The following is a 14,962-nucleotide window of genomic DNA, read 5'->3' as shown; positions in this document are numbered from 1 at the left end:
ACTCTTTGATTTTCCGGAATAAAATGTAGTCCGCCCCGGCTTGCAAGCTATCCTTGTATCCCTTAAAGTTAGTTTGACGTATGGGTCATGAAAAGCTGCAGACAGACAGACTTTTGCATTATTATATTAGTATGGATTAATTATCCTTTTCAGAATACGTGAAATCCACGTTCTGTTAGTTTTAAGTTTGATAAACATTTTAAATTATCCATTAAACTACAAAAAGTACGTCAAATGTTTAGGACGTCAGATTTCACTAATTCATACAAGCTCCCATAATAACGCGCATTTTCTAGATATTTGCAACATCCCTATTATTATTACCGTATTAAAAAAACGCTGATAGGCACATCTTCACACTCCCGCTAACCTCACTCAGAAATGTGATAGTATTGATAACGAAGTTTTGAGTGAAGTTAGGCGGGAGGCGAAAAATCGACTCTGGTAGCACTAGTATATGATTTATTTCGTGATAAATACCTAACTTCATAAGATTTATAATGGTTTTAACTAACCGTTTCTTAGTATAGTTTAGCCGTAACTCTGAGAAGATATAATTAGAATTATTATGTAATTGTGAAATACACAAAACATGTCATTGAAAAGTTTTTGTAGTTTGTGGAAAGCATGGGATACGATTTGCTTGCGAATCTATTATTATAACTATTATTATAGTTGTTCTATTTCATGCACGCTCAGCCTTGGTTGTAGTAGTGAGTGTTCTGATAAGCGTTAACGCATATGTGTGTGTAGTATAAACCTTGTCGCGGTCGAGACTACGCACACTAAAACAGTGAATATGTGTGCACTCACACAAACATAACCAAATTGACTTCGTGAAATAGAACATCTTTACTATACAGGGTGTAACCAGAACGCTAGCAAAAACTTAGCGTTATTATTATACTACCTTAGCACAATCCAATGCCAATAACCATTTGCCTTATCTTGTAGTTTTGGTGATTTAGTATTTTTCAAACCCGCATTGTATAACGTGCAAAACTCGGGTCAATGCCCCACCTACGACGCGGCATTGACTTCGAGTGACCTATTTACGGAACGTTCGTTGACCTCTAGTGTCAGTCTGATGTTTTATTTGCAATATATTGTGAACTTTAAAAAATATTCTTTCGTAATTTTTTAATGGTATCTTATCAGTAATCATCAGTATTATCACCTGTATCACATGTAGTAGACTTTAAAACAGTACTTGCGGTGTATCATGCGTACGTTGAATCAATTCTTAGGTATGGCGTGATTTTTTGGGGAAATGGCACTGACGTGAATAGAGCCTTCATCGCCCAAAAAAAATGTATACGTGCTATGTGCGGTGCTGCACCTCTGGACAGTTGCAGACCATTATTTAAAAAATTAAAATTACTACCGTTTCCCTGTTTATACATATTTGAAATCTGTTGCTTCGTTAAAAAACACAAGGCATTATTTACAATTGCAAGCAATACATATTATGATCATGCCCGTAGCAATAGAAATTCTGACCGTTTAGTTTTGAATTATATACCTAGGACTAAGTATTTTGTAAAAAATTGTGTCATGTTATGTATTAAAATATTTAATAAAATCCCGAATAATATCAAATTGTTACCTTTAAGTAGATTCAAAACTGAACTATTTAAATGGCTTAATATGCACAATTTTTATGAGCTCAAAGAATTTTTTGACTTAAAATTGAGTAGATAATATTATTATGGACTTTGAGTGACGGTAACTTGTAATGATTCATGTATGTACGTAATTTGCACGCCATTTCCATGGCAAATGTGGTGATACCAATATAAAATTGTAATTACTATTTAACCCGCATTTAAGCAAATAAAATGTTTTGATTTTGATTTTGATTTTGTATTCGTTTTTGTTAGCGTTCTGATTACACCCTGCATATGTATATAATCATGAATATTCAAGATATTCCAAAACATTGTTTAAAGATGCATTGTTTCCTTAGGAGCCGATTCCCTTTGCGGCCGATTAACGGAGAAAATTAACTCAAATCACAATCATAAATTGATATTGGCTCACATGCCTTTACTGATGGTTTGTCTTGAGGTAAGTTCCTATCTTGCACTTGCCTATAATGAATAAAATAAAATCTACTATTCGTATGTATTTTTCATATCATTTGCATTGTTATATACAGAGGTTTGTGTGCTGTCATAGTTTTGGCGTGTTCTATCGCCTTTGTTATAACGGGGAAAATTCTGAGGAGTTGTTTGATCTTCCACCTCTATAATCGCACCGTACGCCATCGAAAGCAATTTCACCCTCACCCCCTGGGTGCCTGGTGCACTTCAACCACCCGTATTTGGCAGATCTTTTCCCACGCGCATGAAAATAATTGTGGAATCAACTCCCTTCGGTGGTGTTCGATTTTCCAACATGTGGTTATTCAAGGGGCAGATCAACAAATTCCTAATAGGCAGCCACCAATAGGTGGTTCCTTTGTTGTTGCAAACGTTGATGGGCAAACGGTAATGTTTAAAAGTGTTGCATAAAATAGATAAACTGCATTTGTTTCAATAAGTCTTTGTTTGAAGTCAAGTTATTACGACTAAATATTTTAAATTTTTCTAGGGTCTAGGAAAGTTAGCGACAAAGTTTCCAACAATAGCGAATACGTCGATTTATTGTTTGCGAGATTTCTTAGTGACACCTTCGCCTATACTATTTAAATTGCACAAACTCGAACTGGAGAAAACGGGGAAGGAACACATGAAAGCCTCACGTAAGTCCATTTTACTGACATAATGACTAAGCGCATATATTTTTTATACTAGCTTATTTAAATCATGAGTATTTTTAATAAAAAGAAAATGTGTGCCTAAGTGTCGTACATATTATAATACCGGAATTATCCTTTTTGTCTAAAATCTGTTGGATTCAAGAAGAACTAAGGTTTTAGTTAAGGCTAAATAAATCTAATGATACTACAGGGATCTACATATTAACCCAAAATTTTAGACAAAAGCATTTCATAAGTGTAGAAAAAAATGAAACAAAGAAAAATCCTTTATTTATTGCAATACCCCGCTGCGTAAAATTACTCAATACTTTTTTTCTTGGCTTGGGTCAGAACTCAGAAGTGTCTTTGACGACCTTTGAATTACAAAACCTTTAGTCCTTGGTCTCTCAAGCCTTTAATACTAATATACTGTATTTGTACAATATATAATTTTATAATATTTAAAGTTCAAGGCAAAGAACACCAGAATCTGACAGAAACGGGAGCGCCTATGAAATCGACGCCGTTCGAGAAACTCCGAGACGCGGCCATAGAGAACCTATGCGTCGCCTTAGAAGCGGCCCTAACTGTGGACCCTTTTTGTGTTCCTGCCTTGGTTGGCTCCGTTAGTAATAGACTGTTCACTGCCGAGACTAGTGATAGGTAAGTTAGTTGATAACTCTACGAGAGACCTATGTCTAGGTCATATGACCTATGACCTAAGGTGGTCCTTCTATTAATAGCATACTGGGTTTTTTCAGTGAGTCGTCACTAATCAGCACAAACATTGTGATAATGTTGGGACACGTGGCCGTAGCTTTGAAGGACACACCAAAGACAACGGATACTATCCTACAATTTTTTCAACAGAGGTATGAATTTTTTCAGATTTTATTAATCTTTCGAGACTTGATTTATTGTAACAAGCGACATGGGCGCGCAGACGCGACGCTGTGAAGACGTAATGTATGGCACTCTATGTACTCAGTTATTAACAAACATAAGCTCCATCAACATGTGAACGTCGAGGCTATCCAGCTCCTCCACAGACCTAAAACGTAGACTTAGGACTAAGCCTTTTGAGCTAATGTAGTTACAGTGTTAGTGCAGTTTAAAGAACACAAGAAAGTACAAAGTGAAGATTTTGTGCTAGTGCAATTTAAGTGCCGGTCAAGTGTGAGTCAGACTCGCACCCGCAAGGTTCCGTGCCATCGTACAAGATTATGTATTTTTTTAAAATTCACATGGTGGTTTACCTTAATTTTTTTTATTTGCGATATCGTCACATAGAAACGAATATAGATTTCACTTCACACTTCTCATATTCCACAAAAAACTGAGGATTTCAACGATCTTTTAAGGTTATGCCGTTCCCCATACTCGCTATATGGCGTATGGCTGTATGGCGCTGGCTAGCCCGGAAGGAACTACTCATGACGAGATGATGCGCATGTTTACCGTCATCACAGTCCAGTTAACCATTAGACACACATTAGTGTCTGTGTTACACTTTACGTTCAACTCTATTTTACAAAGAACTGAGGATTTTAACGTTCTTTCAAGGCTATGCCGTTCCCCATCCTCGCTAGATACGCTGATCGTGGATCAGTTGGGCTGCATGGCGCTGGCTAGCCCGGAGGAGCCGGCTCATAACGAGATCATGCCCATATTTACCGTCATCACAGTCCAACTAACCATTACAATATGTCCCTACACTTTACGCTTGACAGTATTCCTCAAAGAACTGAGGATTTTAACGTTCTTTCAAGGCTATGCCGTTCTCCATCCTCGCTAGACACGCTGATCGTGGATCAGTTGGGCTGCATGGCGCTGGCTAGCCCGGAGGGGCCGGCTCATGACGAGATCATGCGCATGTTTACCGTCATCACAGTCTAACTAACCATTACAATATGTCCCTACACTTTACGTTCAACACTATTTTACAAAGAACTGAAGATTTTAACGTTCTTTGCTATGCCGTTCTCCATCCTCGCTAGACACACTGATTGTGGATCAATTGGGCTGCATGGCGCTGGCTAGCCCGGAGGAGCCGACTCATAACGAGATCATGCCCAAATTTACCGTCATCACAGTCCAACTAACCATTACAATATGTCCCTACACTTTACGCTTGACAGTATTCCTCAAAGAACTGAGGATTTTAACGTTCTTTCAAGGCTATGCCGTTCTCCATCCTCGCTAGACACGCTGATTGTGGATCAGTTGGGCTGCATGGCGCTGGCTAGCCCGGAGGGGCCGGCTCATGATGAGATCATGCGCATGTTTACCGTCATCACCGTAGAAGCCGCCAGCGCTGCTTACCAACACACTGATGACAGGAAGCAGTATCGGTGAGTTACTACCAATTTATATATATAACGGAGGCCGAGGGTGTTATCAGGTTATCGTGGGCATATTTTTCACCTTTTTTATTACTTTGTAGGCGCTTCTAATGATTATTAAGATTGAAGCATGATCTAACTACTAGTAAACCTGGATAATAACTAAGTGCATATGTCAGGATAGCAACCTTTAGATTAACCGAGCTTTCGTGGACGTACTAACGATATTCTTGGACTATCAAGTGATATTGAACTACCCGCAACTACAAACATGATAACTCTCACTTACTGTACGTGACAACTTCCAGCGTAACTAGGTAAACCTAACCTAACCTACCTAGACCGGCTCCTTCCACCCCTACACCGGTCCCAAACCAACCATCTAACCTAATCACCACAATAACAACTCGTTCAACCACCAGCACCGCTTTAGGTAACCTCTACTCTAAAACCTACAGTTCGACACTCACACACCGTATCTACTGAGAACCTATTCGGACCGAAGCCAGAACAAGAATGAATCAAAGAGAATATAATCACTACTGGAATGAATCGCTAATCGCTACGCAAATATTCTGATAATAATAAAATGCGAGAGTGAATTCTGAACACAGCAACGCGTGCCGATCAAAATCCAACTCTGACAGTGACAGCTCAACAAATATGGCTGAGTACCTTCACGTAACGTTCCTTTTTACGGAGTCTATGACATTAACACCTCTTTTTTATATTGACTCGACGACATATACATATTTACCACTAGAGGATGCCCGTGGCTTCGCCCGCGTTGATTTCAGTTTTTTTAAATCCCGTAGGAACTCTTTGATTTTCCGGGATGAAAAATAGCCTATGTAATAAAAAGTAACCGGGACAGGCCCCGGGATTACCCCAAGTCTGTACACATTAAAAGCGGTTCAGTGGTTGGGCCGTGAAAACGTAGCAGACAGACAGACACACTTTCGCATTTATAATATTAGTATGGATTATCTTGAGCAACCCACGCGCCGGCGCTCTATTGAGCATAGGTTTTCTCTCAAAATGACAAGAGTTTAGCTATACGATGCAGATTGGCAGTCTTCACACACCTTTGAGAACGTTATGGAGAACTCTCAAGCATGCAGGTTGTAGTTTGTCATGTTTTCCAAAATAACTTCATCTTAGCATGATATCCAAGGAAACCCTGAAACAATCAAAATTGTATGGTGCAACACGCAGCAAGCTTATCATTCATCTTATATCATATCATGGATATCATGGACTATCGCAAACGTTCTATGAAAGTATCTTAGCATGAGTTTTTTCCGTAACTATTAAATATGTCTTGAGAAATAAAATAAAAATTGTAAAGGAATTCAAAGTTGAGGCTTTTTAGTTTCTAAATCTTTCAAAAATTTACCTTTAATGTATTGGTATTAATGTCTCTTTCAGGCATGTATCAGGCGCAGTACTTAACGCACTAGCCAACATAGCAGCCAACGTTCGAGGGACGGTCGCTCGTCTCGATCTGCTCACTCGTTTGCTCGAACTGTTCGTGCAACTCGGTCTAGGGGGTGAGAGAGCCACCGACCGCTCGCCAGCTCCCGTCTTGAAAGCTTCCGGCAGTGCAGGCAATTTGGGAGTTCTTATACCTGTTATTGCGGTAAATATACTATTAGTCACTTAAAAATACGATCTGCTCAATCGAATTGATTGGTCTAGGGGGCGATCTAGTCACCGATCGCTCACCTGGACCTTTGTTGAAGTATTTGGGCAGTGTAGGTAATTTTGGCGTTGTTATACCTGTTATATATACTTTAATCCCCTGCGGTAAATATACTTTAATCACTTGAAAATACGATTTGTTTGAAGGTTTGTTCGAATTGTTTGTGCAACTCGTCTGGTGTTTTGAAAGCTTCGGGTTATGTAGGCAATTTGGGCGTTCTTATATCCTTTATTGTGGTAAATATAGCTTAAATAATAACTGATCAATTTGATAAATTAACTCATTTGCTTAAACTGAGCGGTTAATTCGAGCTAGGTCTTGGAACTTTTAAATGATTTATCTATCGGTATCTTGCTTGAAACGGCTCGTGGAATAAGGTGCCCAGTGCGGGAGGGTGACAGAGAGCGCTCAGATCCTTGATTTTTACCTCAACTGTCACCTTCCCCCAACCCGCGCCTTATCTCACTAACCGTTTCGTCAAACTGTACACCTATAGAACCACCTCACCTCACGACACGAACCGTTTCACTAAAACAGTATACCTATAGACAAATATTTTTTCTCTCTACAGGTACTAGTTAAAAGGTTGCCTCCGATAAAAAACCCAAAGCCTCGGTTACATAAGCTCTTTAGAGATTTTTGGTTGTACTGCGTCGTAATGGGATTCACCGCTGCCGAATCAGGTAAATATTGAACTACCCTCTGTTTCTAATAACACATTCTTCTTATTTAAATGTACCCACAATTTTTAACTGCTCGATTATCAACTCTAATTCCATTGTTTTAAAATTCAATTCAGCACTCTCTGTATATTCCTCAAGTACTTTAAAATAAGGGCTCATCTGTACATTACGTTACGCAAATCTTGAAACATTAACATCATCAACGTTACAAAAGAACCGAATAAGATTTCTTACTTTCATTATACGTCTATCCCACTTCTGAACTGAGATTTTCTTTCGAATACAGCCTGATTGCAGCCAAGCGCTAGTCTATAAATTAAAAAATAATAATTATCGCTCTCGTACGATGCAAACATTTCTGTGGTTATAGGCCCAAAACTTGACAGCTACAATGTAATAATAATTGCTATCACTTTTAATTGGTTAACAGCCTGAGGCTTATGAGGGTAGCATCACAATCGTGATTGTGCAATTGCAAAGGCAAGAATTCCGCCGAAATTACAGAATATCAGCTAATCAGTGTACTTATGAGATTTTACATTTTACCAACGTTGACAAAATTCGAGCGTCGTAACAATATAATAACGTCAGAGTAAAATCGACCTAATCGTTCTTGATTTAAAGTCAAAAATTCAATACCATTGATTTTTATTTCGTAACGTTTCCACTTGGAGTGCTGGCTGTGGATATGAAGACAAACTTGAGCTTTAGAACAAGGTAATAACGGTCCATTTTACATAAGCGCTGAAGTGTTTTTATACTCGAATTCTATCAACTTTGATGAGACGCAAAATGTCATACTAAGCACACAGATTGTAGCTGTCAATTGCAATTGGGATGATGCCTATGTCAAAAATAAATTATTTTTTAGAAATTATTAAATGCCCAAAATCTGTCAAAATTCTTAAAATCCACGTCCGCTGTTAGTTTTAAGTTTGCTAACCATTTTAAATTATTGGTTTAACTAAAAAAGTACATCAAATTATGTTAAAATGTGTGTGACGTCACATTTATGTATTTCATACAAGCGCCCTTACCAAGCGAGCGTTTTGACGTTTGGTAAAAAGTTAATTATTTGACTAGAGGCACCATCCCTATTGTAGCTGTGGATTTTAAAATAACGTAATGTATTGATGGCCTAAACTGTGCTATTATAATATTATGATAGTATTTAAACATCTTATTGTCTCTTCTTCTATGGCCACGCCTGTAGCAATGCGAAAGCGTGAGTAAAGATGCTTCTAGAAAATTTTTAGATGTATGTCGTTTGGTTTTTATATTTAGGTATGAAAGTTTTTATGTGTTTTTTGATATGATGATATATACAATTTTTTTTTTAATATACTAGACCGGCATGCGTTGCAATAAGACTCGCGCGCCAGCCATTGTTCGTTCTTGGTACTATCTATTACCTTAGAGGTATAGACTATAGAAGGCCGCTCCGCAAAGACCTTTAAATAAGTAGTAACTCTTTTGACTACGCAATAAAGTGCAGTTTAGTTCGCACAGCGCTGCGGCCTAAAATTTCATGAACACCTCTCTATCATGTTAACTCTTTTCCCTGACCTCTCTTTCTCTCATAAGAGATAAGTGCTGTGAACTTTACGGTGTGAAGTGGTCCGCTATCGTAGGTATGTTTCTTGGGTCAAGTGAACCCGGTCTGGTACTATGTAAGAAACCTTCATGGAAGTGTCAACACCAGCTGTACAAAGTTATGATGCACAAACGTATTTAAGTAACGAATGAAAACTCAAACGTAATTTTTCGAATATGAATGGATTGTTAATTAGCTGACAACTTAGAATATTTCCTACCTATTTTTTACAAATTATTTATTGAAATTACAATTAGTCCTGCATTGACTAGATTTTTTTTGTCCTTTTGTACTTATCGTTATCATATATTTTTAAAGAGCATCATAGCCAATGATTAATGCGCTGGCAAGATGTGTCAGCGTATTAGCATAATTATTTTAAGAGGAAAATCATCAAGTGTAGAGATTTGTTACCGACTAAAACACCACTTTCTTTTTTTTTAAATAAAAATAGTGTATATGCTGTATATGTCATTATTTCAAAAACATTTCGCATAATAAAGTGCAGGGATGGTTTTTGTAAAAATTTTCAGAGTGTTTTAAAATGTAGTGTGTTTTTGATTTCATACATCTTTCAATGTTTATCGGTTTTTGTCCCTTTTAGAATGCGTTGTTAGCAATTATGATTTCAAGTTTGTTATGTACTTAGGCGTGAATTCGATTGGTTTTTTTGCTTTTTAAAGCGAGTTTTAAATGTTTAAAGTCTTGTACTTATTGGTGATGCTGGAATAGTTTGTTTTTGTTTATTTAAATTGCGCTGTTTTTGTTGACTGAATAAAATTTACGAAATGTGCGTTTGAATTTGCTGTTTTGTTTGGATTTCGTGTGATCAACTGATCAATCATGAGATTTTAATTATAAAAAATAAAAAATCGTACTCTTTTACGCTGGCCTTACACGATCAAGTTTGCAGCGGACTTAAAGCGGCGTCCAGACAACTGATAGCCATACACCGTCAAGTCTGCTGGGCGCTATTTTATATTCTACTTAAACCATTTACCGTCACAACGTCAGGTCTACTAGACGCCATTTTATATTCATTTTCTATTTCAGTATACTGGACGCCGCTTCAAGCCCATACACGATCAATTACCGGTCAATTTGACCGATAAACTTGATCGTGTATGGCCTGCGTAACGGTTTATGTGCATTTAACCGTGACGTTCTAAGAGATGAGTCTAGGTCGTGATCTTTCAGAACTATTGCTTAGTACTGTCAAAGACCGTAAATCGTTTAGCACCTTAATAATCATATTCACGTTGCACGGTTATGCACATGCGTTAGGTGTGTGTGGCGTGTTTATAGAAAAGGTCAGGTTTTTGATGCAATAGTTTCGCGGAATTGCTGCTCGAATTCTGAGGCCGACCGTACATTTTCTCAGAGTTCTTTCAAATATAACAGCGCATGGGCCGCCGCAGACTGTATATAAATTATTAAAGAAGGATCACGATCTGACCACAAGCCTGATACTGAAAGGTTCTATAGTAAAAAGTTCTTAAAATGGCGATTTTCGAAAATTTATCAGTAAATATTTATTAAAAAAAATTAAGACCCCACAATAACATTACTTTAACATTGTAACTATAAAATAACCCAAATTAATCCCAATTAAAAAAATCCTCAGGATTGTGGCCCCAAGAATGGTACGCGGGTGTAAAAGAGATAGCCGTGAAATCACCATTCCTTGTCTCTCAAACGTCATTGCGATCGGAAATGAGAGAGTTACAGTACACGTCAGCTGTCAGGAACGATTCAGTATCGATTAATGAACTTCAAGAGTTAAAGACACAGATATTGAATTTATTGGATCACCAACAAGAAGTGACTGTTATAGTTCCTAAATTGACGTTCGCGCCGTGCATGTATTTGCTGAGCGTTTATTGGTTGGAGACTTTGAGGTGAGTTCATTCATACTCGTATTATAGCTACAACATTTTCGTGCAAAAAAACCGGCCAAGTGCGAGTTAGACTCGCGCATCGAGGGTTCCGTAATCGGGTATTTTTCCCGACAATTTGCACGATAGATAATAAATTATTTTGCATAAAAATAATAAAAATAAATCTGTTTTAGAATGTATAGGTTAATCTTATTTTGAAAGTTAAAATTATTAATTATTTGTCCATGAACACATTTTACGGAGTTTTTCTTTCTTTTGGACAGAGTATGTAATTCACCAGAGCCTAGTTTACAACACATAATTGAGTATTTGAGTGATACAGCACTACAGAAAGATAAGAGTGGTATGTGGCAATGTGTTGCCAGGTAAGTCAATACATTTTTACAAGATACCTATTTATAATTAAGTTATAATTAAGTGAAATATTTTTGTATTACTATTATTATATCCATACATTATATTAAAATTAAATGGGAAACTCTGTCTCTTTCATAACTCAACCGTTAAACGGATTTCGATAAAATTTGATATGGGATTTTTACAGTTTTAAAAATCTCCATCAGCTAGTTTTAAATTACTTTGGATAAATGACATAAAGCATGGAAAAAGTAATATTTTTTTTTGTGGCAAACACTTAACAGCGTTGGCGATAAAGTATTCCAAAAGTTCCTCGATGTAATGTCTGAAAAACTCAAGGATGAGTGTCGGGAAAGGGAGCTGGAAGGTCACGCGCAGTTCCTGCTGGTCAACTTCAACCATATACACAAGCAGATCCGACGAGTCGCTGATAAATGGTTAGCTGGGCTGGTGGACAGGTTCCCGCATCTTTTGTGGAATTGTCGGGTAAAATTGGATTAATACATAATTTTTTTCTGATGTAAACTACTTCAATGGCATTAACACTTAAGATCTGAAGAACACTTCATGAAAATGTCCGTCTCCGGTCATTCCTTCATTACTGATGATCGTGGTTCTGGCAAGTCCTGGCCTCGAGTGGATCAGCTGTCTCCATTTTCTTCTGTCAGTGGCCATTTTAGCAATAGTGTAGAACTGGCACGAATGGGACTACTTCAGTTGGTAAGGCCATCTTGTTGGTGAGCGATCTCTGCATCTTCTGTCCTCAATATTGTCCGTAACAATCAGCTTATTTAGCTGTTTGCTCAGTCATCTAAAACGCCCGTTAAGAAACTTCGCTTCATAATTACGATCGGCGCGTTTGGATTTTTGCAGACAGTCTTTTAAAGAACTCGGTTTTGATGCAATGTCCAGAATGTTTTCGACTTTTCGACTGCTTACTGCTTTCCGAACCGGCATATCATAAGTGGCACAGGTTGCCCTAAATTATAAATTCATCGAAGGATTAAAATGATAGTAAATTATCACAAATGCTACAATCTGTGACAGGTACAGGGAGATGGTGCCATAAAATGAACGCATGGTGCCCTAGCATTTGTATGAAGAGGGTGTTATTTTCTTGTTTTAGGTGCTCTGGTCAATGTTAGACATTCTCCAAGTGTTGAGTTTTAGTTTGGAATTAGATGCGAATCAAGAAACGCCGCTATTGAAAGTGCCCGGTACAGACTTTACTTTGCAACTTCAGGACACTTTAGAAGGTCGAGAGGTAAGAAGATTTATATAGCTCTACTTGAATTTATAAATATTATGCTTCAGCATATTTTATTTAGGAGAAATAATAGATTGTACATTCAACTTTATCAAATTACAGTCATGCTTCTTCTTCTTCTCTCTGGGCTGGTTTCCGCACTTAAACGTTTCCGTCTGTTGTGCGTTTACAGTCATGCTATTCGAAAGAATATTAATGTTTCCAGGAGACTCAGGTCATTTTTAGGCACTATGGGCTTTTACTATTTAGGCTTATGAAAATCTCTAACGTAATTTAACGGGCCTAGAAGTTGTGCTGTCTTTTTCACACTGTTGCGTGCGGAAAAAGATAGCACTAGACTTGTCATTTTAATTTATGAACAACTGAACTAGCACTATTATATGTTTTTTGTAGGGCATTGTAAAAGATTTCGCTGATCGATGTCATGGTATAGTTCAAGAAGCTATGAAATGGGCACCCCAGTCTACTCGGTCTCATTTACAGGAATATCTCAATCAGGTAACGTAAATAAAAATATTGGAAGACCTACTGGACTAAAGTATGAAAGTCTAAAGAATTTTTTTTATCAAGCATCTTCCCTGACATAACTTTTCCTATATCCAACCAAATTTCTCTTAGGTCGCTTAAGTTTTAACTTCTTGAAGGTCAGACGGACTTGCGATAAACTAAACATTATGTGCCGAATTTTGCGAGGAGATGTAGATGCCCCAGAGTTTTCTTTGAGATTTTGTTCACCTATTAGGATTTAAAAAAAAAATTAAATCCACGCGGATAAGGTCCATCGGTTGTGCCATAATTAGATTAGAGCCTCGATAGCTCAACGGTTGAGGAGCGGACTGAATTCCGAAAGGTTGGCGGTTCAAACCCCACCCGTTGCACTATTGTCGTACCCACTCCTGGCACAAACTATACGCTTAATTGGAGGAGATAGGGGAGTATTACTATGACTAATGTTCTTTTTTTTAATTTTTTTTTTATTTAAACTGTGTTCAGGTCCCCAACTCAACACTTTGGCACCATTGCGGCTTAGCCCTTGCAACGGGGGCATTATTAGGAGCAGCTGGTTTGAACCGTCTGTCGGCACCTCTACCAAAATCCGCTTTGGATAAACGACCACCCTGCGTTACTCAAGATTCCGCCGCTTTATTAGCCGTTGTGTCTCAAAGAAGCCGGTATGCGGGTGAAGTGAGTATAACTTCTTACGTCTTACGTTTAAAAACTGGTAAAATATCGTTCAGGACCTCTTAGAACATCTTTATAAGGTCAATGAAATAGTAATTAGGACATAATTTTTAAGTGATGCCAGTATTAAGTCATATTTTGAACATTTGGCTAAAGGATCACCCTCAAGATTCCGGTGCTGTAGCACTCTAAAGAAGTCGATATGCGGGTGAAGGTAGTATAACCTCTTACGTTTTTTGTTAAAGGCAAGGTAGAACATTGCTAAGACACTCGTTCTCTTTATAAGGTCCATTAAATAGTATTTGGGGCATAATTTTTAAGTGAAGCCAGTATTTAGTCGTGGTATCGTGGTTTGAGCCGTCAGCACTCCTATCAAGGTCGGCTTTGGATAAAATACCTCTTAATAAAACTTTCGCTGCTTTATTGGTTGTATCCGAAACCGCTCGGTAGTATGCGTCTTCTCGGTAGGAATGGCATTTGAACCAGTTGTAGATGCTTTTGACGATTCAAAAGTACTTGTAAAAGTCTGATTGAATAAAAATATTTTGAATTTAGGATAGGATAAAAAGAAAAAAAGTAGGAGAAAATTCGTCGCATTTTCGCTAAATATTATTAAAATTGCAGGTAGCAGGAGCAGTATATGCAGAAGGCGGCGGAGAGCCGGCAATATGGAGGGTGGGATTGCGTCTCCATACTGCGTTAAGGGACGCCTGCGCAAGTGGCAGCGAAACCGCCCATCGAGCCGCTTTGTGGCGCTGCACAGCGCTTTTAGTGCATGCGAGGTCAACCTCCTCAGGAACGACGCCCACCGCTCGTGCTGTACTTCACAGCATTGGTGAGTATGAGAGTACTTACTTATACTTCGCAAGAGCGTTCTTAGATTGGCTTTTTTTGCGTGTTAGTAAATAATTTATCACACGCGCATTCCATACGAACGTAGACGCGCTTATAAGCTCGTATGAGACCCGTGAGACGAAAAACTTCAACCGATACTTACTGACCCACTAGTTCAAGCGAACACGCTAGAATAAGCGCGTTGTTCAGTTTATTGAAGCGCAAATGTAGCGCGCGTATAAACGCCTAACTAAAAATGATAGCCTGAAACGGGAAGCCACGCTTAAAAAGCGCTTACGCCGGTGGCAGCGATGTTGCCCATGTAGCTATTTTATGGCGCAAAAGAGCATGTAATTTTCGCTC

At 38.2% G+C, this 14,962-nt stretch overlaps 1 protein-coding gene across 1 annotated transcript in view; it reads left to right on the top strand.

The window, feature by feature from the left end:
• LOC123871091 (phosphatidylinositol 4-kinase alpha) overlaps positions 1-14,962 on the top strand; it is a 42,769-nt gene that overhangs the window by 12,273 nt on the left and 15,534 nt on the right. The window contains exons 7-21 of the mRNA XM_045914667.1: positions 1,967-2,067; positions 2,593-2,743; positions 3,208-3,403; positions 3,502-3,612; positions 4,918-5,091; positions 6,511-6,721; positions 7,356-7,467; positions 8,681-8,692; positions 10,686-10,959; positions 11,223-11,324; positions 11,601-11,802; positions 12,443-12,580; positions 12,977-13,081; positions 13,577-13,768; positions 14,390-14,600. Coding sequence (XP_045770623.1) covers positions 1,967-2,067; positions 2,593-2,743; positions 3,208-3,403; positions 3,502-3,612; positions 4,918-5,091; positions 6,511-6,721; positions 7,356-7,467; positions 8,681-8,692; positions 10,686-10,959; positions 11,223-11,324; positions 11,601-11,802; positions 12,443-12,580; positions 12,977-13,081; positions 13,577-13,768; positions 14,390-14,600 — 2,292 coding nt within the window. The remainder of the gene's footprint in view (positions 1-1,966; positions 2,068-2,592; positions 2,744-3,207; positions 3,404-3,501; positions 3,613-4,917; positions 5,092-6,510; positions 6,722-7,355; positions 7,468-8,680; positions 8,693-10,685; positions 10,960-11,222; positions 11,325-11,600; positions 11,803-12,442; positions 12,581-12,976; positions 13,082-13,576; positions 13,769-14,389; positions 14,601-14,962) is intronic.

The sequence above is a fragment of the Maniola jurtina genome, chromosome 13 (genome assembly GCF_905333055.1).
Source record: "Maniola jurtina chromosome 13, ilManJurt1.1, whole genome shotgun sequence".
Classification (NCBI taxonomy): Eukaryota; Metazoa; Arthropoda; class Insecta; order Lepidoptera; family Nymphalidae; genus Maniola; species Maniola jurtina.
This window is presented reverse-complemented; position numbering and strand designations above follow the sequence as displayed.